Raw genomic sequence first — 25,655 nt, 5'->3', positions numbered from 1 at the left:
TTTGCTTTCTGCAGGCAAGTTTGCATCATCCACATATCAAAGGTTGTTGATGAGTTTTCCTCCAGTCCTGAGGCCATGTTCTTCATACAGTCCAGCCTCTCGAATTATTTTCTCAGCATAGAGCTTGAATAGGTGTGGTGAAAGATACACCCCTGAGGCAGAACTTTCCTGATTTTAAACCATGCGGTATCCCCTTGCTCTGTTCAAACGACTGCCTCTTGGTCTATGTACAGGTTCCTCATGAGCACAACTAACTATTCTGGGATTTCCATTCTTTGCAATGTTATCCATAATTAGTTAGAACCCACAGGGTCGAATACCTTTGAATAGTCAATAATACACAAGTAAACATCCTTCTGGCATTCACTGCTTTCAGCCAAGATCCATCTGACATCAGCAATGACATCCCCGTTTCCACACCCTCTTCTGAATCCGGCTTGAATTTCTGGCAGTTCCTTTTTGATGTAATGCTGCAGCCATTTTTTAATTTTCATTGGCAAAATTTTACTTGCATGTTTTTCATGATATTGTTTGATAATTTTCACATTCTGTTGGATCATCTTTCTTTGGAATGGGCACAAATACACATAAATATGTTTTATTGGATCTTGTTAAATATATTCTCCCTGTGCTTCGTTTTTCATTTAATACTATACAGTGAAGTATTTAGTACTTTTAACCTTTTTATTATATAACTATTTTTGTAATAAACATTTCCAATTTTTATGATAAAAAGTATTCAAATATTACAGTGGAGTTTAATGTGAAAATTAAAATTTCACCTTCTACCTTTCTCTCTTCACTGAATTAAAGTGATAGTCCGATCCACAACTTGATCATGGAGATGACACAGGACCGAGCAGCCTTTCTTTCCATTGTGCATGGGGTTGCCACGATTTGGGGGTTGATTCCACAGCAGCAAACTATAACAACAGTTTCTTATGCATGCTTCTACATGGAAGTGTTTATGTATTATATATTTACACATACATATAAATAGGTTCATACAAAAGATGTAATTTCCCACTTGGTATTTTCAATTAATATATTTTTTCGGTATAAATTTGCATGTATCGGTCTTTCTAAGACTGTTCTGTAGTATTCCATTAATTTATTTAATGAATCCCCTCTTGATGGCACTTAAGTCACCTTAACTTTCTCGCTTTTCCAAAATAATGCTGAAGAGCGTGTCTTTGCGCATGTGTCACGCTTTAGTCAGAAGCGGAATTGTGGGGTCAATGGGTAAGTAACTGGTCCACAGCCAAGGAAAATCCTCTTCTGACTCCCTGAGAAGCCTATCAAAAAGAGTGTTTCCCCAGCTTTTCCCAATGGCTCTTAATTTTTATGTCCTTTAGAAGCTGAGTTTCTAGAACAAATTGGTGTTCCTCTAGTGTGCTTTACAAATTTTGAACTTATTTTATTGGATTACTTCATGTTTACACTCTCCAAACCCTAGTGGTATAGTGGTTGAGTGCTACGGCTGCTAACCAAGAGGTCGGCAGTTCGAATCTGCCAGGCACTCCTTGGCAACTCTATCGGACATTTCTGCTCTGTCCTATAGGGTCGCTATGAGTCAGAATCAACTCAACAGCAGTGGGTTTGGTTTCTGGGTTTTTAGGTATTCCATCCTCGGATGACTTTGACAAATGGATGTAAGGAACCAAAAGACAGAGGACTTAATCCTATACCCTAAATCAGGTATGAATTTGTGAACAGGTTTGAAATGTAATTTTCTAACTAATAAGATTTGTTCATTAAGTAACCTCAGTTACTTAAAATCTCTGAGGAATTAATTTTTGGCTTAATTTGACATTTTATTTTTCATTAAATATATGAAATTCTTTTTCGCATTATTTTGTTCAGTGTGACCATGATAAAAGTTTGTGTTGGAATAACTATAGAATGAAACTCGTCTACTAAATTTCAAATGTTATTAGTTATACTTACTAAGAACAGATCTTTAGAGATCTTTCCATTCTTTCAAAGTTGGAAGTATTCACTAATGCTTATTTTTAAAAAAGAAAAAAAATCTAGTTAGGCAAGCGACTTAATCTCTATTAGAGTTGAAAGTCCTCTTCCAATCTGGCAAAAACATTGTAGCCCTAGCAACAAGACTGTTAGAAAAGGCCTAGAGAGAAAAATGTCAGAATTGGCCCTCTGATTACACAAGTCATTTTATGTTACCATTTCACTTATTTTTGTACTCTGACCATCTGACCTATTTTGATGCTAGAGAAATGTAATACAGTTTGATTTATTTGTTCAAAGTCCATTTTCATCTGCATTTATCTGTACCATTGTGCTCCGCAAGCATATTTACACAAAAGAACTTCTGTCAGAGAAAGATCTTTATTGTCTTTGCATGTTATCTATGCCAGAATAGGTCTTCAGGCGGAAGCTGGACCACCCAGACTCCATTTCCATGCAAGGGAAAGATCTCAAACATGTTTCAAAACGATCTAGATATGGACATAGCCAGTGGATGGCTAGACACGGATGTGAGTTTCCTTCTGAAATGGCAGTTTTGCTAAATGCAGATGTTAGCGGTTTTGAGGATTGAGGCTGCAATGTCCAAACTATTTCATGTCTAACATACAGTTAGTGGATCACTGTGTTCACAGTCATAATAGCCAGTACAGCACTGTAAAGAACTGTCTGTCCAGTCCACAGCTGCAAGGATGAAAAAGGAAATTCATGTACATTGATCACCCACTGTGTGCCAGGCACTAATTAGGTGCTTTTCGCCTGTTCAGCTCGGTGCCTCTAAATGAATGGAAGTTGGAGTTAGAGGGAGGGTTGGGGTGCTTGGGTCATAGTCTTGGCTGTGGTCTTGGAAATATGGGGTTAACCATGAGGCAAAGGAAATAATGAAGTCTCATTCCTAAATGAGGAGTCCTCAAATGAAAGAAACTGCCACCTTAAAGCCTCAATTCAGACCCATGGAGGAAGAATAGCACAGAGAGAGGAAAAGAACTGGATCCACAATGAAGATTTATAACTGCTGATGCCTGGTGAATTCCAGTGGAGAGCCATAAAGCAAAACCATGAGAAAATGCTCTTAAGGGTGAGAGAACCCTTTTAATTCAACTTGTGAACAGGGAGGGAGTCACACATCAAATTTGTTCATTATATGTGTTTTCAATCCTCACGACAACCGTGTAAGTTTTATTATCCCCATTTTACAGATGGAAAAACTGAGATTCAGGAAGGTTAAATTATTTTTCTGCTTCAATCATCCAAAATCCACCCCCAGGCTGACTCCAAAGCCAATATTCTTTCCACTGTTATCTGATTGCTTTTCAGTTACTACGAGACAGAAGGGTCCCCCTGCTCCAGTGTGCCCAGACTTAGCTTAAAGAAGACAATCACATGAATTGTACCCCAAGTTGGAGAAATAATAACGTGTCCCCACAATATTTGAATATGAGTTGCATTTACTTTTTAAAAGACACTTTTTTCCCCCCATTATAAGCTGTCATTAAATGTTAGTGTCCTGCTGTAAGACAGAAATATTCCTTTTCCTCAGTCAACTTTTTCTTCTCTTGTTTTTTTATGTTTGTGTCCAAATGATGTGTTTGAATTTGGGCTTAACACATAATGCCAACCCTTGTACTCTATAGGTTTTAACCAGTTTGAGAAATAGACACAGGAAACAAAGGGGGTTGAAATATAATGTCTACGTTATTACCCAAATGAGGGGATTCCCTGGGTAGCATAATGAGGCTTATACGTAAGGCAGAAATAGGATTTGCTCTTTCTTCTGATGTGAACTGAGCAGCCCATGTGGTCACAGGTAAAATGGGCAGATTACCTTATTCGTCTTCACCTCTTTCCACCCTTTATCTGGGTGTAAGCCTGCATGCTGAACTGTCCAGGGCAGATGTACTTGAAAGCTTAGAAGTCCTGGAGAGACGTGAGCTGTGGCATTTTCTCTTTTTTGCTTGGGATAGAGTGAGAAAGAATCCTGTTTTCCTTCATCAGGATTGGAATGGAAACCCAAAGCATGGAGTAGCAAGCATCCCTCCCAACCTTTGCCAGCTTTTTATTAGCATATTGCAGTGTGTATTAAAAAAATTCTTTTTTTTAATTCATTATGTGTGTTCATTTTAGATAGTATGTTGATAGGCTTTTTTTTTTTTAGTACCTAATTATGTATTTTTATCTGTATGTGTATAACTAACACACTTAACACATTGCTTATCATGAGCAGAATATTGTTTTAAAAATACACTCAGTATTTAAAGAAAAACATTAGGTCAGCCATCATATGAATGACAGGCTGATGTGAAGGCAGCATGTATATGAAGGAAGGTTTGAAAACAATGTCCTATCTCATTGGGCTTAACAAGCAAGTCAGAAGGAAGGCAGGATTGGCTGTCCCTCTCCGCAGGGAAACATGTATACTCAAAGGGCTACTGTGTTCCTATCCTGAACCCTGCTTCCTTCCACACTTAAGTCCTTTTGGAAATTGCTGGTAGGAATTTCACTTTTTGCCCAACAAAAGACTAACAACGAGTCAGAACAGGGCACCATACAGCACCCTAAACTGAACATGCATTCCCTATCTGATTTCTTATGACTAATCATGTCCAGTCATGTTGTCCAAAATAGCTCAGCAGACTTTATGTAATGAGTGCAAAAACTGTAGCAACATAAAACTATACCAAATAGGAACACGTTGAGACTTTTCTCTTTATCAAACTTCTTAATCCTCTTACAAATGAAAGCCCATAGAAACTAAAGTCCAAATTACTTCATTCTCAATTTTATACCATTGGCTCAGTCTCCGCCAGTCTCTCTCAGATTCCTGGGTTTCTGTAGCCACAGCTGTATCCTGGGGTGTCTTTTCACAGGAATTTCTGTAGCTTCTTTAGCTTCTTCAAAGTTAAATTAATTCAAATCTCTCCTTAGTTCAGTTCTCTAAGGGGTCAATAAATCACACAAAAAAACCACAACTCCATTATGGAAGTTACCACAGCAAAATTACAATCCCAGAATTAAGTGAATGGCATAATCTATTTTAACACTATTAGCTGAAAGGTAGGTGGTTTGAACCCATCCAGAAGTGCCTTGGAAGACAGGTCTAGTGATGTGCTCCTGAAAACCCTATGGAGTAGTTCAGCTCTGCACTCAGGGGGTTGCCATGAGGTAGAATCACTTTGACAGCAACAAAAAACAACAACAGCATTGTCGGCCAGGTAGCATGTGCAGAAAGATTTGTGGTATCTAATGTAGGAAGCAGGAACCTTAGAACATCTGGCCTTCATTCCTGTGCAGGACAAATCAGCTGCAACAGTATCAGGAGTTAGCAGCCTTTAAAGCCACATTCACTGAGCAGAAATTGTCCAAGTTGTGTCTCCATACGTTTAATATATATGTTTGTGTGTGTGTGTGTGTGTATTTGTTGTTGGTAGGGGTGTTGGTGGTGGTGCTTGTGGGGGTCTCCTCATATGTATTACCTACTATCTGAGAGAATGGCATTTAAGTCAATATTGCCTTCTTACACAATTTAAATATTCCGGTTTCCTCATATCCTTGTATTTAGTGTCTTGTGCTTTTGGCACTTCAATGCAAGATTGTGGCCAGTTTAGAGAAAACTTCTACTTCCAAGTTGTTCCAGGTGTGTCCTCTCCAGGTCAGTGGAATGAAGTCTATTCTTCTCTGTGACCATGAGGAATAGGGGAATGACTGTCATCCTATTCCCTCAACACTATATTTTAACTAATAATGTGTTATACTTTATTCTGGTAGTATTAATTGTTATCACTCTTCGCAGACTTCATTCCTATGTAGCCAGGTAAAGTTGGATCCAGCTGGGCAGCAGTTAACCATAGTCAAGATTAAAAAAAGAAAAAATTAAAATAGGAGGCTCACAGTAAGAGCCAATGAGTCAGAACTACTCTTGTTAAGAAATAACAGAAAGGGTAAAGAAACAGCCACATAAACCAGAGACTCCGTCAGCCTGAGATCAGAAGAATTAGATGGTGCCCGGCTACCAGCAATGACTGCCCTGACAGGGAACACAACAGAGAATCCCTGGTGGTGCAGGAGAAAAGTGGGATGCAGACCTCAAAGTCTAGTAAAAAGACTAAACTTAATGGTCTGACTGAGACTGGAGGGACCCCAGAGGTCATGGCCTCCGGATTCTTTGTTAGCCCAAAACTAAAATCGTTCCTGACGCCAACTCTTCAGACAAAGATTAGGCTGGACTATAAGACGTAAAATGATACTGGTGAGGAGTGTGCTTCTTAGCTCAAGTAGACACATGAGACTGTTTGGGCAGGTCCTGTCTAGAGGTGAGATGAGAAGGCAGAGGAGGACAGGAGCGGGTTGAATGGGCACAGGAAATACTGAATGGAGAGAAGGAGTGTGTGGTCACGTTTCAGGAAGAGCAAGTAGGGGTCATATAACAATGTGTGTGTAAGTTTTTGTATGAGAGTCTGACTTAAATGATAAACTTTCACTTAATGCACAATAAAAAAATTAAGAAAAGAAAAAGAAATAACAGAGGGATCCCAAAGTTTAGCAAAACTTTCAGGAGATTCCAGATAACATGAATTAAAGCAGTCAAAAGTTAGTATTCCAGAGGTAGAAAAGACAGAATGAGCACATACAAAACTACCCAGAAAACATGAACTTCAGGGCAGAAGGCAGTTCTGTTGTCCTCTTTTACTCCTTCCTGTCTCAGTGGGATGTGACCTGGGGTTTAAGGAGAGTGGGTTGAGCTGGTGAAGGAAAGGGTGCCAAGAGCTGTTTTGTTGAAACACTATGTGAATTTATAATCAAATTCACTATTTAGGTACATGGCTCTCAGCTACTTAACTTTATCAGCCTCAGGTTTTTCATCTGTAAAAATGGAGGTAACGATGCTTACCTCACAAGGCTGCTGTGAGGAAATGAGAGGACAAGCTTGAACTACCTCGCAAAGAGCCTGGCAACTTATAGTTGCTCGACCAATTTTACTACCTGTTTTCGCTCCCTTCTCTTTTAGTTCATGGAAATGTTTGCTATTTTTGAATAGAAAGTCTTCCTTCATATAAGCATAACTAAAATATTGAGGGATTACAGTGTCTTATACCTAGTGATACCACAAGAGACATACCACAATGGGTTGCTTTAAAGAGCACAAATTGATTTTCTCACAGTTCAGAAGGCTAGAAGTCCAAATTCAGGGTGTGGCTCTAGGGAGAGGTCTTTCCTTGTCTATTTCAGCTTCAAGTAAAAAAAAAATGCTGCCAGCAATCCTCAGTGTGCCTGGATTTGTAGATGATCTCTCTCTGTCGTCTGCCTTCCTCTTCCCCTGTCCGTGTCTTTATTCTGCTCTTTTCATAACTCAGAAGTGATTAGGTTTAGGATCCATCCTAACTCCTGATACGACCTCATTAATACAGCAAAGGAAAAACCCTATGTCCAAGCTGGATCATATCCCCAGGGGTAGGGATTAGGATTTGAGCACATATTTTATGGGATACAATTCAATCCATAATGCTATGTCAAAGCCATGCTAAGTTTATTTTAGTATTATCTGATTTAATTCTCATAGCAACCCTATGAATCTCATCTGCAGATGAGAATACTGAGGCGTTGAAAGTGTAACTGGTTTGCCTAGTGTCACATAGGTAGTAACTAATGAGGAGGGATTCAAAACCAGGTGGTTTGATTTGAGAACTTGACACTTCACAACCTGCTTCCTTATGTAAACATTTAATCAAAACATTAAAAATTGAAGGAAAAAATAGTATTAGGAAAGGAAAGTTTTCTTTTGCGATGTGCTTAGATGTTGGTACGGTTGGCATAGCGTCACCTCATACCCTCTGTTCTATTTGATATTTAGGGTGGGAAGTTCAGTGTTCAATGAACTAAAAGAAAGCAGACTCTATCACTGTTATTCCATTTGCAGGTTTTCGTGAAATAAAGAAATACCAATGCTACTTTGGAAGAAATTAAGCAGCTATTGTAAAGGTAACTTTTACGTGTAACTACCAAACTAAGGAAAGACCCCTCAATGTAACAAAAGGCTTCCTTTCCCTTGTTTCCTTTGCTACAAAGGAGATGGTATCAGAACACCACGTCTTTCCAATGTACACCCAAAGAACAGTCTTTCGTAGCCCTGGTTGCACACCAGTGTCACCCAAAGCCTGTTTTAAAATACAGATTCTCCAGGTCTGATTGATCAGAACCCGGGTGGGCGGATGCCTAAAAAGCTCCCCCACGTCATTTTGGTGCAGACCAGAATTGGTTACCAAGGATTATATTGTAGAAGGAAAGAAGTTCTTGGCCTCTAAGCTCTCTGAAAGAGAGGCAGAGAGTGAGAGTCACCTGGTGAATATTCTGCAAATTGGGGGAAGTGCTTGTTAATTCTACCTACATTTTTTACCTTAACTAAATCCTGACGATGCTTGATGAGTGGACAGAAGGTGTTGCTTAATACACTTCCATGGTGCTAAATACAGTCAGCGTGTCCCGGGCTAGCACTATGGCTTTAAAATATTTTACAAGCCTCTGGAGCCCACTGTCTACATGCCACTTGTATGCTAGTTTGGTTTGAAGACAAGAGGCCTTAACAAGGTCTAAAAGGACCTGCATTCCTGGCCCCTACTTAGCTCTTCAGGTTTATCTCACTTTCCTGTGCCTTCTATTAGCGTGTCCCCCACCTCCTCCAATCCAGCAAACTCATGACTCTGAAACTGCACATGTTGTATCCCCTTTGCATGGAACATTCCCTCCCACTACACACTGTTCTCTCTCCCTCCTTCTCTCCCTCTGTCTCTCTACTTCTTCACCTCTCTATACCTCAGTATCTATCTCTGTGTCTTCATCTAGTTAATCTCGAATTATCCTTTAAAGATCATTTAAATGAGTTCTTCGAATAAGCCCCCCTTGTCTGCCCTCTTTGCACAATCTAAGTCAGGTGACGGGTCCCGCTTCTAATCTCTTATCTCTCTCTTTACCTTTTCTTTGCAGTATTTTTCAGAGTCTGGTGTTACATACAAGGCTATTGATGTGATTATTTAATTTCTGTCTCCTGTATTCAGATCTAGGTTTCATGAGTGGGGCCTGGGTCCCTTTTGTTCTTTGCTGCCTAGACCTAACCAAGTGCCCTTTTCCTGGTACAGGTTCAGATACTATTTCTTGAATGAATGAAGTAGATGAAAGAGAGTCTATTTTCGGTCATCCCTTTCTTTTCCCCATCCATGGCAAAAAACTGTTTCACTCATTTACTTCAATAAAATGCTTTTTCATTCCTCCAATATGCCAAAGCCTGTGAGAATTAAATGATAAATGAGATATGGACTTTTTCTTGAGGTACTTAAGAGATATGTATTCAAATAACTATTATAGGAGACTACAAAGAAAACCACAAACTTTATTAGTAAGATCAAATACCACTGCTCCAAGGACTCAAGGAAAGGAGACACCATATGAGAAGAGGTTCGGTTACCTCACTTCCTTGAGACTTGTGTGCCCTCCAGAGTCAGCTAAATTTGAATTCCTAACATCATTGACTCCAAGATACTTAGCCTATCTGTACAGCATCTGTGAAATGGTCGATTAACTCTTGGAAAGGGAGCACTATATTTAAAGTGTTTTAACCAGAATACTATCAGTTTCATGAAACTTAAGAAGATACAGTACAAATACAAATAAACACATGAAAAGATGTTCAACATCATTAACCATTACGGAAATGTAAAGTAAACCCACAATGAGATAGTGCTCCACACCTCTCAGAATGGCTAAAATAAAAATAGTGAAAACACCAAATGCTGCTGTGGATGTGGAGACGCTGGATTATTCAGATATTTCTGGGGGTGGGGGTGAATATGAAATGATATTGCCACCCTGGGAAATAGTTTGACAGTTCCTTAAAAAATGAAACATGCAGCCACCGTACGGCCTAACAATTGCACACCTGGGCATTTATCACACTAAACCTGTACACAAATGTTTATAGCAGCTTTATTTGTTACAGCCAAACACCAGAAACAATCCAGATGTCCTTCAGCGAAGGAATGGTTACAGCGTGGTACACACCCATACCACTGAGTACCACTAAGTGATAAAAAAAAAAAGTCATACAAAGGAATAAATTATTGATACTGCAACAACCTGGATGAATCTCCAGAGAATTATGAGTGAAAAAAGACATTCCAAAAAGGTCACATACTGTATGATTCCATTTATATAATATTCTTGAAATGACCAAATTATAGAAATGGAGAACAGCTTAGTAGTTGCTACGGATTAAAGAGGTAGTGGGTTGGGAAGGAAGTTGGTGTGAATGTAAAAGAACAATATGAGGGATCCTCGTGATGAGGGAAATGTTCTTTATCTTGACTATATCAATGCTAATATACTGATTATGATATTGTAGTATAGCACTAGAAGACATTACAGGGTTCTCCAGAGAAAATCAGTAGGCGAGGGAGAGAGAGATTGATTTTAGTAATTGGCTCGCACGATTGTGGGGACTGGCAAGTCTAACATCTGTAGGACAGGCCAGCAGGCTGGAAACTCAGGAAGGGGTTGATATTGTAGTCTTGACTCTGAAATCTGGCCAGTCTGGTGAGCTGGAAACTTGGGCAGGATTTCCATGTTACAGCCTTGAGACAGAATTCCTTTTTCTCCAGGAAACCTCAGCTTTTGCTCTTAAGGCCTTCAACTGATTGGATGTGGCCCATTCCCGTTATTAAATGGGATCTCTACTTAAAGTCTACTGATCATAGATGTTAATCACATCTACAAGATATCTTCACAGCAACATCCAGACTGGCATTTGACCAAACAACTGAACACCATAGCTAACCCAAGCTGACACATAAAATTAACCATCTCATTACCATTGGCAGAAACTGAGTAAAAGGTACATGGAAACTGTATGTATTTCTTACAACAGCATGTGAGGACGGTTTAATTTTTTAAAAAATTCAAACTGAGGGGAGAAGTTATGTCAGTTAGTCAGTTACAGTTTGAACCTCAGAACTTTGAAATCATAATAACAAGTGATCGTGGCAACACTGGAATCCTCAGGCTCATGGATTTGTTTGAAGCACTCTGCCCAGTGCTGAGGACTGGACTGGTTTTCACTCCCAGGAGTTGAGGAAAAAAAAGATGTTTACGTCAATCCAAAAGCACCCCAAGCTTCTACGTGGTCCTTCAAGACTTAAGTGGACAAGGTAGTCTTTTAATATACTGTTTTTAATCATCAAAATAGACTGGGGATCACACGAAGCGTTGGGTCTTGTTTCCTCTGAAATACATGAACTAATTCTTAACTTCAGTACTGGTTTCATGAAAAGCTACTCTTATTCATTAGATATAGTGCTACTGAGCACAGAAGAACAGGCTTTACATTCTCAGGAGAGACAATTTCTTGGCTCCATGGGAGAGACTTTTCTGTAGGTCTATGAAAATGTCTTCCCTATTTATGAAAGCTTTTATGGTCTGTTCAACCTAGATGTTTTTCCTATCAAGGTCAGATACTCTTAGATATTATTTGGTTATAACTCAGCCAAATCATATCTAAGACCATTTTATTAATACTGTCTCATGTTTAGAAACTTTTTTTAGTGTTTCCAGTTTTATTTGATGTTCTTTATCAGTTTTCCCAGAAATCAAATATTGATTTAGGAAAGATGGGAATTAATCCTCAATGATCTAAATTTTCACGTTAACGTAAAACAAAACTGAAATTTCTTCTTCACAAATATCCATATCATTTTATCTATGTTGGGTTAGAAACTTTTTTTTTTTTTTAACTAAGTTCTAAGTGCTATTTGAATAAAAGCTGTCACATCCATCACAGTCTTCTCCGCAGAGTATAGCAGAGCAACTTCTGTAGATTCAATAGTAGCTTATGGAATGGAATGAGACTTTTCAAAGGTATAAGTTGGTTTAAAAACATTAGGGAAATATGATTATATTTTTTCCTTAAGAAATACCGTAGATACTTTTCATTAAGACCATGTCAATGGTTACTTTTTTTATAATCAAGATTAACTAGTAGCAAATATTTGTGGACAACTTTAGAGTTTAAAACTACTTTTGATTTCTTAAACTTCATATTAAGTTTAATCACAAACCAAACCCACTGCCACTGAGTTGATTCCAACTCCTAATGAACCCGTAAGGCTTCCAAGGCCATAAACCTCTATGGAAACAGACTGCAACATCTTTCTTCCACAGAGCTGCTGGTGGTTTCGAACCACCAGCCTTTCAGTTAACAGTTGATCAGTTTAACCACTGCACCACCAGGGCTCCTTTAAGTTTCATTAACCCGATTGCCATTGAGCCCATTCCGATCCATAGCAACCCTACAGGGCAGAGTAGAACTGCCCTGTAGGGTTTCCAGAGAGCTGCTGGTGGATTCAAACTGCTAGCCTTTTCGTTAGCAGCCGTATCACTTCACCACTGTACCACCAGGGCTCCCTTAAGTTTCATTATAATCGTGTAAATTGACAACATTTATTCCAGTTTACATGTTCTATTTTATTACTGTCACTGACATTTGCGAGATTAAATAAAGACTTGGTAATCTGAAATTTTTAAGAGATGATTTACATATATTGAGTATGCAAGATATAATATGTATTATATTATTAAGTTGAAAAGAGTATTTCCAAAGATACACTAAGGATAGCTCTCTGTGGCTCACAGCTCCAACCTCTGGGTACTTGATTCTAACCCCAAGCTTTTGGTGTTGCTTTCTGTGTGATTCTTCTTTTTCATTAAATATAGTGATGTTGGCAGCTGGGCGGCTTTATCAGCCTGCTTTCTGCCAGTGGCATTTTGAGGATCAAACAGCCTTCTTTAATTCTGTTCTCTTCCTGTCCCTTTCACTTTAAACTCACATTGTTTCTGCTAATATAAAGTTTTCAAGAACTTTGTGGGTCTACCGCGGATGTCACTGGCAATCACTTCATTAGATTCCACCCATCTTTCTGAGATACTTCCTTTTCTGGTTTTGGCTTCTGCTGAGATGGCTGATGGACAATGCCCAGAAGCTTCTTAGAGGCCCCTTAGAAGAGATCTGTGATTCATACCCTTAATCTCTTCAAAGAGGCTTTTGTATGACTGAACAGTCTCATCTTTTGATCTTTCTAATGTTTTAGCAAAAGACGTTACAATCACATGCTCAGCTTTTTATCTGTGCCACACTTTTAAAATCAATCTCTTAATTTTAGCATCTTTTGCCATCGGAATAGGCTGAGAATTTCCCAAATCATCGAGTTATGGTTCTTTTTTGTTTAATAGTTTTCTCACTTTATCTTTCTTTTCTCACACTTTACTATAAGTAGAGAGAAGAAACCAGGCCTGACCTTCAACAATTTGCTTGGAAATCTCCTCACCTAAATATCCAAGCTCATCAGTATTAAGTTCTACTTTCCACATAACTACAGAGCACAATTCCGTTAAGCTCTCTGCCCGTATATAACAAGAATCTCCCTTCCTCCAGTTTTCAAGAACATGTTCCTCAATTCTTTCTAGAACCTCTCCAGCAGTGCCTTTAAAGTCCATATTTCTACCAATAGTCTGTTTATAAATGATTCCGGTGTTCTCCAAGTCAACACAGGTTTTCTCTACCATGCTTCTCACCCTTTCTGAGCTCTCACCAGCAGAATTTTTAACATCCGTATTTCTATCACAGTCTGTTCAAGGGAATCTAGGCTTTTTCTATCATACTCCTCAAAATTCTCCCAGCTTCCATGTTCTGCCAATTCCAAAGCTACCTCTACATTTTTAAATATTTGTTACAGCAGCACCCACTTGCAGGTGCCAAAATCTATATGAATTTTTTTATTGTAGCTATAACAAATGGCCACAAACTAAGTGGCTTAAAACAATAGAAATTTATTACCTCATAGTTTTTCTACGTCAGAAAGTCCAGGTGGACTTGGCTGGATCCTCTGCTTACGGTCTCACAAGGTTGGTCAAGGTGTCTTTAGGCCCTTGTGAAAACTCTGCTTCCAAACTCATTCAAGTTTTTGGTCAAGTTCAGTCCCTTGAGGTGATAATACTGATGTGACTCTTTTCCTGCTGGCTGTCAGCCAGGGCTGACTTTTGCGCTTAGAGGCTGACTACTTTCCTGTTTCAAATGTGGTTCATTCCAGCAATGAGGGTCAAATCTCACTCACACTTCCAATCTCTCTAACTTCTTTCTGTGCCATCTCTCTAAATCCAGCTGGAAAAAGCTCTCTGTTTTTAAGCATTCATGCAATTAGATTGGACCCACCAGGATATTTCAGGATAATCTCCCTATTTTGAAGTTCATAACCTTAATTACATTTGCAAAGTCTCTTTTACTATGTGACATATTCATAGGTTCCAAGTTTAGGATTTAGGACAGAGGGGCATTCTGCCTTCCACAGTCCTACAAAGAAACTTTCCTCCCATTATTCTACCAACATTGTTCTTGTCAGGGTCCCCAGTGACCTTCAGGTTACTAAATCCGATTGTGAGTAACCATCTGCCTTGGCCTTCTGCAGCCTTTGACATGGCTGTTCTCACACTTCCTGTAGTAGTATCTACCCTTGAACTCTTAGTTTTCCTCTTCACTGAGAGTTCATGATCTGCTTTGATGTTTCTCCTTTTTCCCACCTCTCTGAGTTGCCATCCCTCAGGGCTCTTTCTTTAAATATGCTCTGCATCTATACCAACTTCCTAAGTGACCTCATCTTTTCCAGTAGCTTTAAAAACTATAACCCAATGATTCCTAAACTTGAATTGGGGAGCCCTATTTTGGGGATTGAGATTGTAATTTCTAGCAATTGTGTCATCCACAACCTTTGGAATAAAACTCTAGCGTACATTTGACCATTGACTAGCTATTCTGTGGTTTGCGGTGTGTTGCAGGAAAAGTCCTTCCACTGAGGTGGACACCCACAGTGAGAGAACTACATTATCTGAGGGCCCCAATCGTACCCTGCTGATTCATGGCCCTGTGGAATTCAAAAGAGGCTGGAGAAGGCAGAAGCGACACCTCTTCCTCTTCAGTGATTTGTTGCTTGTGTCTAATTCCAAGTAAGTGTATTCTACTCACTCTTCTGATTATCATTAGAATTGCATTCTCACTAACAAATTGCATTTTAATAGCCCTTACTATAAGCAAATACAAAGTTTTTTTTTTTTTTTTGGCTTTTGATCTTTGATTTACTCAACAAATATGCATGAAGATCCTGCTCTGTATGGTGCCCGTGGAGAGAATACAGTGAAGAATATGACAGGAATGTCCCTCTTCTTTGAACCTTACAGAGAGATAATAAAAATAGAGGAGAGAAACACAGTTTGTGATTAGTGCTCCTGGGAAGAAGATATGTTGGGTGGCATTTGAAGTAGAAGATAGGACATGTTAGAAAAGGGGTCATCAGAAAGGTATCTGGTGGCAGCATTTAAATCCCTACCTATGGGATGGGAAGCAGTTACCACTCCTAGATTTGGGAGCTAGCCATCTACCATGAAGGAATGGCAGACCCTACAGTGGGTGTAGCTTCTCCCCTTTCAGGGAAGGCTCAAGGAAAGCCCATATGACTGGAGTCTGACACATGGGGGTGTGACCTCTGTTATGACACTTGAGAATTAGGTAAGGATCTGGTCACACAGGGTCTCAGTAACCTTTGGTGAGAAGTTTGGAATTTATTCTAGTAGAGTGACCATATCTGGCTTATATTTTTAGCATATTGCTCTGGCTGTTGGTAGATAATGGATTGGAGGGTAGGGAGACTAGTTAGGGGAGGCAGTAGTCCTGATGAATGAAAAAGAGGGCTGCATCTTGGGAGCGGAAATGAAAATGAAAGAGAAGCAGACAAATTTTGAATGTATGTTGGAGATAGAGCCAACTGGGTACACTTTTACACCAACGCAATTTATACCCACATTAGAACATGGTGATTGCTCAAGAAATATATGAAGGCGAGGAGGGGGAGTGGTGGTGGAAGGAATTGACTAACCTGGTCATCTGTTTATCTGCTCCATCTCCATTTTCATTATGAAATATCGTGAAAGTGAAAGAATGATTCAGCATAGAAAATCTCATGAGGAAGCTATTTAGTCACTACGGAAAATAAAACTCTTTTCTTTTGCCTTTACCTTGGCTCCCATTTAAGGCCTGCCATGGATAAAATATGTAAGATTAAGTACTAATTTTGTAAACTGCTATATTTAATGCAAATGACAATAATAACAGGTAGGATTTATCAAGGGCTTATTATGTGTCAGGTATTATGGTAAAGACTTTATATACCTAAGCTTGTCTCACCCTTACAACCCCCCTGGGAGATGAGCTTGTTTTCCTTATTTTTCAGAATACCTTTATACTCAGAGGTCTAGTGGCCTCCCCCAGGGCACCATGTTAGTAATTACTGGAATGCACTTTTGAAACAGAACTATTTGAAAGCACAGGCTTTTACCCTGTGGTGCTGTGGCCACCGTTCTTCCTTTCTTTTGGATTTCATAGAACATTCATAAGCATGTAGTTTGTCTCTCACCATTGAAATCAACCTTTCCTTTGGGTTAAGTAAAAGACTAATTCCCATCTGTTTTGTATCTAGTAAGAAATAGAACAGAATGCTTAATAAACTAAAAAATTAATGACAAGTCCCCCCCGCCACCCCTCTGCTGCCATCGAAGTCAGCTACCAAAAAACAAGCAAACAAAAAACAGAGGCAATGATAAAGATATAAATGTCTTAGAATGCATTATGAATGAGAGAAGTTGCCTACAGATATAACTGTGGATTGGTATTCTCTTTAGAAGTAAAAAGAAAGGAAAAGACTCTGTGTCCAGCCCTTGGCTTGAAGAGAGGTCCACACCCAAGGGCTTGTACAGATTCCACATGGTTACAACCATAATCTCAGGACTTAGACTGCCTGAGTTCAAATCCCGGCACTGCTGTTTTGGCAAGTTACTTAACCTCTCTGTGAGTTTCTTCATCTAAAACCGTGGTAATAGAGACTATCTGATGTAGTTGTTTCAGGATTAAGTGGCATAATATTCATAAAATGTTTAGTGCTTGGCATATGATAAGTGCTCAATAAATGTTAGAGTAGAGTTGAAACTGTGTTCTGGGTTCTTAGATGGCTCCTTGGTTTGGTTTCCACTGTGGAGTAGATAATTTTGAAACTTTATCAAACTAAGGAGAGAATCCTAGAAATGGCTTCTTTGCAGGTCAATATATTTGGAAGTTGCGACGTAGTGTCTTGGATATCTTTACACATTTAAGACCCATTGCTGTCGAGTCGATTCTGACTCATAGCGACCCTATAGGAAAGAGTAGAACTGCCCCATAGAGTTTCCAAAGAGCACCTTGTAGATTCCAACTGCCAACCTTTTGGTTAGTAGCCGTAGCTCTTAACCACTACGCCACCAGTGTTTCCTCTTTACACATAGATGCCTGTGCTCAAAAATACAAAATCTGTGAAAGCAAGCAGATATGTGCTTGGCCTTCCAAATGGCCATGCATTTTAGCTTTATAATACCTTCAGAGTTGCTATCCAGAAAAATGATTTTATATGATAGTTGAATGTTTTCTAAAAAATCTTCAAAGATACAGGAATAGGGTAAGAACTATTGACATAAAATGTACAAAGAAGCCACCTTGTATTACAAGGTGCTTTTCCATTATACTTATATTCAGTTGCTCTAAGCTGTGAATCTAGATTATCCTTCAGGTGTACCTCCTGCACAATTCTTTTCATTTTATAAATCCCATTGAAGAGTTTTAGCTCTAACCTGTCCTTGACTCAGTGGAGTCATAGGGATGTTTCCACATGAGGTGTCTTTGATCTTATTTTAGCTTGAGTGTCCCCACAAGTAGTTCTAACTAGTCATGAGTCCCAGAGCGATGTGCCCAGGTCCGCTAGGCATTCTTCAGAGGGCTGTAACTATTTAAATCTCAGGCCCACCTGACCGTTAAATTTGCAAATTAAGTCAGGGGACATAGTGGTTTTATGTCAGAGTTATAAGGGGGATTAAGCAGAAATTGTCAGAAAGCAATTTCATTGCTGACAAAATCAGTCATCTTCTGACTCTCCAGAGTTAAACGGAAGTGTGTTCATCACATATATATAAGACCTCTTGGCTTCTGGTCTGAATTTTATTTTTTTTTGATTTGGTTTAGTCTTTAGGCTATAGTTTCTCAATTTTAGCCAGAATCTAAGGAAAAATCATATGAACAATTCCTCAAGAGAGGAAATTTGAAATAACTTATGCTTTAAGGGCTACAAAAACTAAAGTTGAGAGCACATTTTAAATCAATTATGTTTTCCTCTCTTAAAAAAGTATTTTATGAATATTTTTATGAATCATAAATCATGTACTTTTTATCTTTGTTCAACCTCTCAAATACTTCTTGAAGTAAGCAAGTCATCAATAATGAAAGAATGAATGTTTCCCTAAGAAAGTAATAATTTTGGTGACATAAACGGTAAAGCCCTTGACAGCTAGCCAAAAGGTTGCCAGTTTGAGTCCACCCAGAGGCCCCTCAGGAGACAGTTCTGTCTGACTGCATCCAAAAGATCACAGCCTTGAAAGCCCTATGGAACAGTCCTGCTCTGCACACATTTAGTAGCCATGAGTTAGAAATGAGTCGTGGCAACTAACAACAACAACAATTTGAAAATTAGAAGTTCACAGAAGCTGGCTGAATGGACATGGGGAATACAGGGTGGAGAGGAATGTACTATCTCGTTAGGGGCAGAGCAACTAGGAGTACATATCAAGGTGTATATAAATTTTTATATGAGAGACTGACTTGATTTGTAAACTTTCACTTAGAACAGTAAAAAAAGGAAAGAAAAGAAAAGAAAAGAAAATTAGAAGTTTTGGTTCCAAGTCAATAGTCAGCACTGAGAAAAATAAACCAGTCAGTCTGTGGTTACTTGCTTCCTTCAATGAAGTATTTTCAGGGCCCTCCTCAGCCAGGCTTCCATCAGCACTTAGGAAAGCCCCATCTGACCATTGACTGTGCTGTGCACCAAGGATAATAGAGATGAGGAAGGCATGCTTTGCTCTGGCACCATGAAAACTGATATCTTACCATGAGCAAAGCTCTGCCTTGGCATTTAAGAAACAAACGAGCAGAGTTTCTGTTGGGTTATCTTCCTAGGTATAGAAAGACCTTCAAAATTAAAGACAAAATACCACTGAACACCATGTGGATGACAGACTGTGATGACACCAATGCCAAGAGGTCCCTTGTTTTGGGCTGGCCCACCGTGAACTTCACAGCCACCTTTAGGTAAGAAGCACAGCTTGGCCCTGTATTTGTGTGGGTTAGCTATGTGAAGGGCATAGTCAGCTTTTCTAGAATGGAGAGAAAATTATAATTACATTTTTTCCTCTATTTTTTAAAATGAAAACATTTTAATCTGAGTGTGTTTTAAAACAATGACTCACCGTTTACCTCCCATCAAGACACTTACATGCCTTCTATTTTTGCAGAGTTTTTTACTCACATATGTGCAAATTGATAGTAAACAATGGGAAGTATCAGAGCTACTCCCTTTGGTTTTGACCAAGTGGTTATAAAAAAGCTCTAAGAGCTACATTGAGGAGTGAGTATTCAGGGTTCTGTTGAGATGACTGCATCCTAAGTCGGTTCTGGCATAAGTCAAGTACCTCATTTTTTTTTTTTTAAGTTTTCATGAGCATTGCCTTTTACTATCAGTATCTTTATAAATCTGGCAGTGTTTTGAAAAAAAAAAGAAAAAACCGAGTGCCGTCGAGTCAATTCTGACTCATAGAACAGTAAATCATAAAATGAAACATCTGCAAGTGAACATCTGAGAATGATAACATCAGCAAATTACGCCCTACAGCATATCACTAACAATAACATGTACAAAAAAATGGACAGTTAAGTGAAGTTGGTCGTTACCTGAATACGTTGTCAGTTGGGGACTGTCTGTACTGGAATAGACCTTTCTTAAGAAAGTATCATTAAGTAGTCCAGTTAAATTGGAAAAATTGCTTTTATGCTCCCAAATTAATTCCTTAAAGAAATAGTCATTAATCATACAAATAAAATTGATCATATTATCAATTACTCGGTTGGTTAAATCACTGTGATTACCTGATTTAGTGTCCAAGAAGGTGACAATGAAAAATAAAGGTATGATCGACAAAGTGCAGATTAATTTTCTAAGGTACATTTCTAGGCTTAGAATGGGAAATACCAACAGTCCGGCGTTCACAGTGACCAGGCAACACTTACATCTATCTACTCTTGTGAACAATGGCACCCCAAGCCCCGCACTTGTTTTACACAGAGCGTGAGTGTTCATCAAGTGCACTCAACACTCTTCTTTCTGACTTTTCCTCACCTCACTCCTTCACAGTCACACACATCATCTTTAAGTCAACTAAAATGTTTCCGAATTGTTCATCTATTAAACTGTAAAATGCAGCTGTTGACATAACAATTTTCAGAGCTTATTAGGAAGAAACATGTGTTCCTATTATCCTCTGCACGTCTTCTCTTCCATAATAGATTTCTGTAAAGATTATCAGTTGCTGTTATCCAACACCTCCTTCATGTTACAGATGAAGGGAAGCAGTTTAAATTGGGAATTCATGAAGTCTTTGATGAGGGAACGGAATAAATTTACACAGGCTGATACAGTGTTATTGGTTCTAAAGCTATGTGAATATGTATAAGGCATTTAAAACAGTGCCTGGCCCTGGTGCTTGCTGTTATTACTCTTCTACAAATGGGTGTGAGTAATTAGAGGCTGTGTACATGTGCGTATGCAGGTTAGGAGGCCAAGTGGAAGACCCCTTGTCTTGATGAAGTAGATCCTGAAATGGTGACTTGGGGAGAGGGAAGAGCTATTGCTGGTGGGAATGTAGAAGCGTGCAGCTGCTGTGGCAAAATGTGGTAGCTCTTCGAGAAGTTAAACAAAGAATTACCATGTTGTTGTTAGGTGCTGTCAAGTTGATTTCAACTCATAGAGTTTTCTAGGCTGTAATCTTTACGGGAGTAGATTGCTATGTCTTTTTCCCATGTAGCCGCTGGGTGGGTTTGAACCACCAACCTTTCATTTAGAAGCAGAACGCTTAGTCATTGCCCAACCACTCCTGGGTATATACTCAGAAGAATTGAAAACGTATTAAAAAAAAAATGCACACAAATGTGCATAGCAGCACTGTTCACAATAGCCCAAATTTGGAAACAACCCTGATCTCCATCAACTGATAAATGGATAAACAAATGTGAAATATCCATACACCAGATATTTTTTTTTTAGTAGGCCGTAAAAAAGAATGAAGTACTGATCCATGCTACAACATGGATGAACTTTAAAAGATGATGCTAAGTGAAAAGAGCCAGACAGAAGGGACCATATATTTTGATTCCATTTATGTGAAATATCCAAAATAGAGACAGAAATCAGATTCATGATCACCAGGGCCTAGGTAAAGGGGAGAATGGGAAGTGACTGCTTAATTGGTTGGGGGTTTTCTTTTGAGGCGAGGAAAATATTCTGGAACTAGATAGTGGTGATGTCTGTATAACATTGTGAAGGTCCTAAATGCCATTTATGGTAAATGTTATGTGTCTTTTACCACAAATAAAATCTGATAAGTGAGAAATCTACGTACAAATGAAGTTTAAAACACTTTAAGTCTGAATATTTGATGCTGTAGTAACTTTAGCAGGGAAAATATCAATCATTAGTAATTTAGCAGTCAGTGAATTGATATTGATAAGAGGATCCTTCTAATTAAGGGTAAGTTTTCTAGGAAATAATTTAACATTTTACAATTCTGCTACCTATATAAATAAATTAAATATTGAGTTTTTTTTTTTTTTTCTTTAAAGAGATATTCTTGTTTCTAGGCCAAGGTAGTTCCATCCAAATGCCAAATATCTTAAGTATGGTTTCATCTGAATAGTTCCGTACTTTATATTTGAGCAAGGCTCTAGGGGGCAGTGGTTAAGAGCTATAGCGTGCTATGGCTTTTAACCAAAAGGTCGGCAGTTGAAATCCACCAGCCTCTCCTTGGAAACCCTGTGGAGCAGTTCTACTCTGTTCCGTAGAGTCGTTATGAGTCGGAATCGACTCAACGGCAATGGGTTTGATTTTTTGTTTTTATATTTGAATAGCACTTTACGTTGTCTTTATCAGTCAGAATCCACTCAAGGACAACAGGTAGGTAGGTATTAAGTTGTAAGAACGCCCTGAGGTATAATTAACTTTCTTTCCAATGGTGACAAGTGACGGTCACGGCTGTTAAATGTCCAGATAACTTGCGTCTATGGTTGCAATCCAGTGTTTAGATTTCAAACCACCTTCTGTCCCACTGTCAGATCTACTTCCTATCGCCGTAACGTTGCCAGTAAAAGCGCAGGGTCACTCAAGGTCCAGGTGTGTGAAGGGCACCACTTACATGGGCATCCACAACAGTAGCAACTGGCTGCTGATATTTTATCAGGAATAGCAGTCATTACGATGTTAGTATAAGTGTCGCATACAGTTTAATTTTTTTTTCCTTTTTTATTCATGCAGTTCTTCAGAACAAAAGGAACAATGGCGCTCTTCCCTTCGAAGGTATTTGTGATAAAAGATATAATCCGTGATAAATGATATTGAAAAATGCAGGTCTCTGCAAGGAAGTGTCCCCAATTATTCCTCCCTCCTTAGCAGAAATTGTTGTACTGTCCTCAAGTAATTTATTTAGATTTACATTGGCTACTACTATAAATAATGTGCTCTTATTTACATGCATGTTTCACTTATCTTGAGGCACTGGGACTACTATAAATAATGTGCTCTTATTCACATGCATGTTTCACTTATTTTGGAGGCAGTTCTGGTTACCAGTCTCCTGTTTCCCTTCTCTCCAACTTAGACGTTGGGGCTAACTTTACTCCCAAAACATATATTCAATCTCCATGAATACAGGTTACTGTAGTGAGAAATTCACAAACCAACTTTTGCTGCCTACCCTTGAACCTAGGAAGGTTCTGGGCCCCCCAGTGCAGACAGGAAAGCTTTTAGGACCTAATCTGCTGCTCAAATCTCACATGACAGGGACCCCTTTATTTTCTAGGCCACGTCTTATTTTCCTGAAATATTTTTGTATGTTTTCTTCTAATCCATCCTTTGATCTTGCTGAGTCTACCCACCTGCTTTTAAAATGGCATACAGTATATTGAAAATATTAGCAACATAGGTTGATTTTCAAATAAGCTATTGGCTAAATTAATACTCTTTTGGCTTTTAATGAATTCGTCTAGGTACATCGATCTAGCCAAAGAGAAAGACCACCCGAAGAGCATTCCCCTGAAAATCTTTACTGAGGACATCGAGAACTGTGCCTGTGTAAGTGTCTTTAAGCCCCTAAATTAAATTCCTTGTCTCTGACTTAGGCAGAAGGAGAGAGAGAGAAGGCATGGAGACAATACCATGTGGAAAAGCATATGTCTTTGTAAAAGGCAAACAAGTGCTAGGCAATATGAAGCAAGAGGAATCCATGTTCCTTCCACTGTTTAGCTTTGAAAGAATTTTGCATGTTAAACGTCCTTCATGTTTCTCTGGATTTGTCTAATAGCAACCAGAGTGACTTGTGTTAACGAAGTGATTTCCACAAGCAGGTATTTCCTATCAGATTTGAGCACTGTCTTTCCAATTGTTACATACATACAGATTGGTTTTGGTTGTTTCTGCAGGTTTTTTTTTTTTTTTAACATTTTATTTGGAAATGGCCCTTTATTCTTAAATATTTATATATTTCCTAAGAGTAAGAATACTCTGTTACTTTACTGCCATACAGGTTCACTCTTGTCAGGTGAGACATAGATGTAGCGTGTGCATGATTCTCTAGAGCCATTTCCCTTTCTAAGGTCAGATATTGCATTTAGTTATGTCAAATGCAGAATAATTTTGAAATATTCTTCATTCTGAGGATTGTCAGGGATTGAATTGAACTGGAATGTGCGACTTTCTAAGGGATCAGTGTGTTTGTACCTCTTTTGTTTATGCAAATGGAGGAAAAGCATTTAGCCCCAGTTATTGTGTATCATTTGATTTCTGCGATTTCAGTGCAGTAGGCAAGATGCTCACACTGATGAATAAGATGGATACGTCATGTTCTGAATATTTTTGTGACATTGTGGCCTGTCATACTTTAAAGCAGCTGTACATCCCACAACACAGAATTTGTAGGTGAGAAAAGGAGGTCGTTCAAAACAGTTATTCCTGTTCAACAGCAAAAGGCATGTGGATGCCCTGACCTATTCCCAAGTGCCTGACGCCACTGCACGAAGGAGAGGAGACTCGAGAGTTCTCTTGTAGCGAAGCAAATGCTGGTCTCTGCCTGCTTTGTTTTCAATTGGTTCTGTTCAGAATTTTCATGGAAAATCACATTGGAATTAAAAAGAAAAACTTAAAAATAATATCTGCAGTGTGCTACATTCATTTTCTACGTTCGTCAGAGATCAAAGTTTTCCTCTGACTTTCATTCTTATGAGAGTTTCCTTAGCATTTTTCTATACTACACAGCTGATGCCAACAAATTTTCTTCGTTTTCTTTTATCTGAAAATGTCTTTATTTCCCTTTCACTCATGAAGGTGTTTTCCCCCATACAGAATTTTGTTTGCAAGGCTGTTTTTTCTTTATAGCTCTTTAAAGCTATCCCACTGTCTTTTGGTCTCCATGCTTTCTGATGCGTAGTCCACGATCAGACAAATCATTGATCCTCTGTATGTGACTTATCATTTTTCTTTGACTGCTTTCAAGATTTTCTCTACATTTTTAGTTTTCAGCCATTTGACTATGATGTGCCAAAGCATGGTTTTCTTTTAATTTATTCTGTTTGAGGTTTACTGCACTGCTCCAAACTGTAAATTTATGTCTTCCATCAAGTTTGGAAAAATTTTAGCCTTCATTACTTCGAACATTTTTTCTTCCCCATTTTCTCTCTTCGCTCCTTCTGATAAAAGTATATTACACCTTTTGATATTGTCCACAGGTCCCTCACACTCTTTTAGTTATTTACTTTTATTCTTTTTTCTTCCTCAGTTGGAATCATTATTATGGATCTATTTTCAAATTCACTGACTCTTTCATTTGTCATCTATATTATGCTCTTTAGCACATCCAATAAATTCTTTCTTTCATGTATTTTTCAGGTAAATTTTTCATTTTAAAATGTTTTGTATTTCTATGCTCAGATTGTGTATATTTTTATTTGATATGAACATATTTTCCTTTGTATCATTGAGAATCTGTGGAAAGAGGTGATGGAAAAGGTCAATATCATCAGTCAGAACAAGTCCAGGAGCTGACTGTGCAACATGCAAGTTCAAGCTGAAACTGAAGAAAATCGGAGCAAGTCCACGAGAGCCAAAATATGACCTTGAGTATATCCCACCTGAATTTAGAGACCATCTCAAGCATAGATTTGATGCATGGAGCACTAGTGACTGAAGACGAGATGAGTTGTGGAATGACATCAAGGACATCCATCCATGAAGAAAACAAGAGGTCACTGAAAAGACAGGAAAAGGTCAAGATGGATGTCAGAGGAGACCCTGAAACTTGCTCTTGAGCGTCAAGCAGCTAAAGAAAAAGGAAGATTTGATGAAGTAAAAGAACTGAACAGGAAATTTCAAAGGGCCTCTCGAGAAGACAAAGTAAAGTATTATACTGACATG

The 25,655-nt window shown here is 38.7% G+C and overlaps 1 protein-coding gene across 1 annotated transcript in view; it reads left to right on the top strand.

The window, feature by feature from the left end:
* Window positions 1–181: 181 nt before the first annotated feature.
* The window catches only part of LOC135231475 (rho GTPase-activating protein 20-like), a 48,297-nt gene continuing 22,823 nt past the window's right edge, over window positions 182–25,655 (top strand). Inside the window, exons 1-6 of the mRNA XM_064286267.1 lie at window positions 182–186; window positions 14,854–15,021; window positions 19,103–19,234; window positions 22,506–22,547; window positions 23,237–23,319; window positions 25,498–25,507. Coding sequence (XP_064142337.1) covers window positions 182–186; window positions 14,854–15,021; window positions 19,103–19,234; window positions 22,506–22,547; window positions 23,237–23,319; window positions 25,498–25,507 — 440 coding nt within the window. The remainder of the gene's footprint in view (window positions 187–14,853; window positions 15,022–19,102; window positions 19,235–22,505; window positions 22,548–23,236; window positions 23,320–25,497; window positions 25,508–25,655) is intronic.

The sequence above is a fragment of the Loxodonta africana genome, chromosome 5, assembly GCF_030014295.1.
Source record: "Loxodonta africana isolate mLoxAfr1 chromosome 5, mLoxAfr1.hap2, whole genome shotgun sequence".
NCBI classification, from domain to species: domain Eukaryota; kingdom Metazoa; phylum Chordata; class Mammalia; order Proboscidea; family Elephantidae; genus Loxodonta; species Loxodonta africana.
The sequence above is the reverse complement of the archived record's forward strand: the minus strand, read 5'-3'. Positions and strand labels throughout refer to the sequence as shown.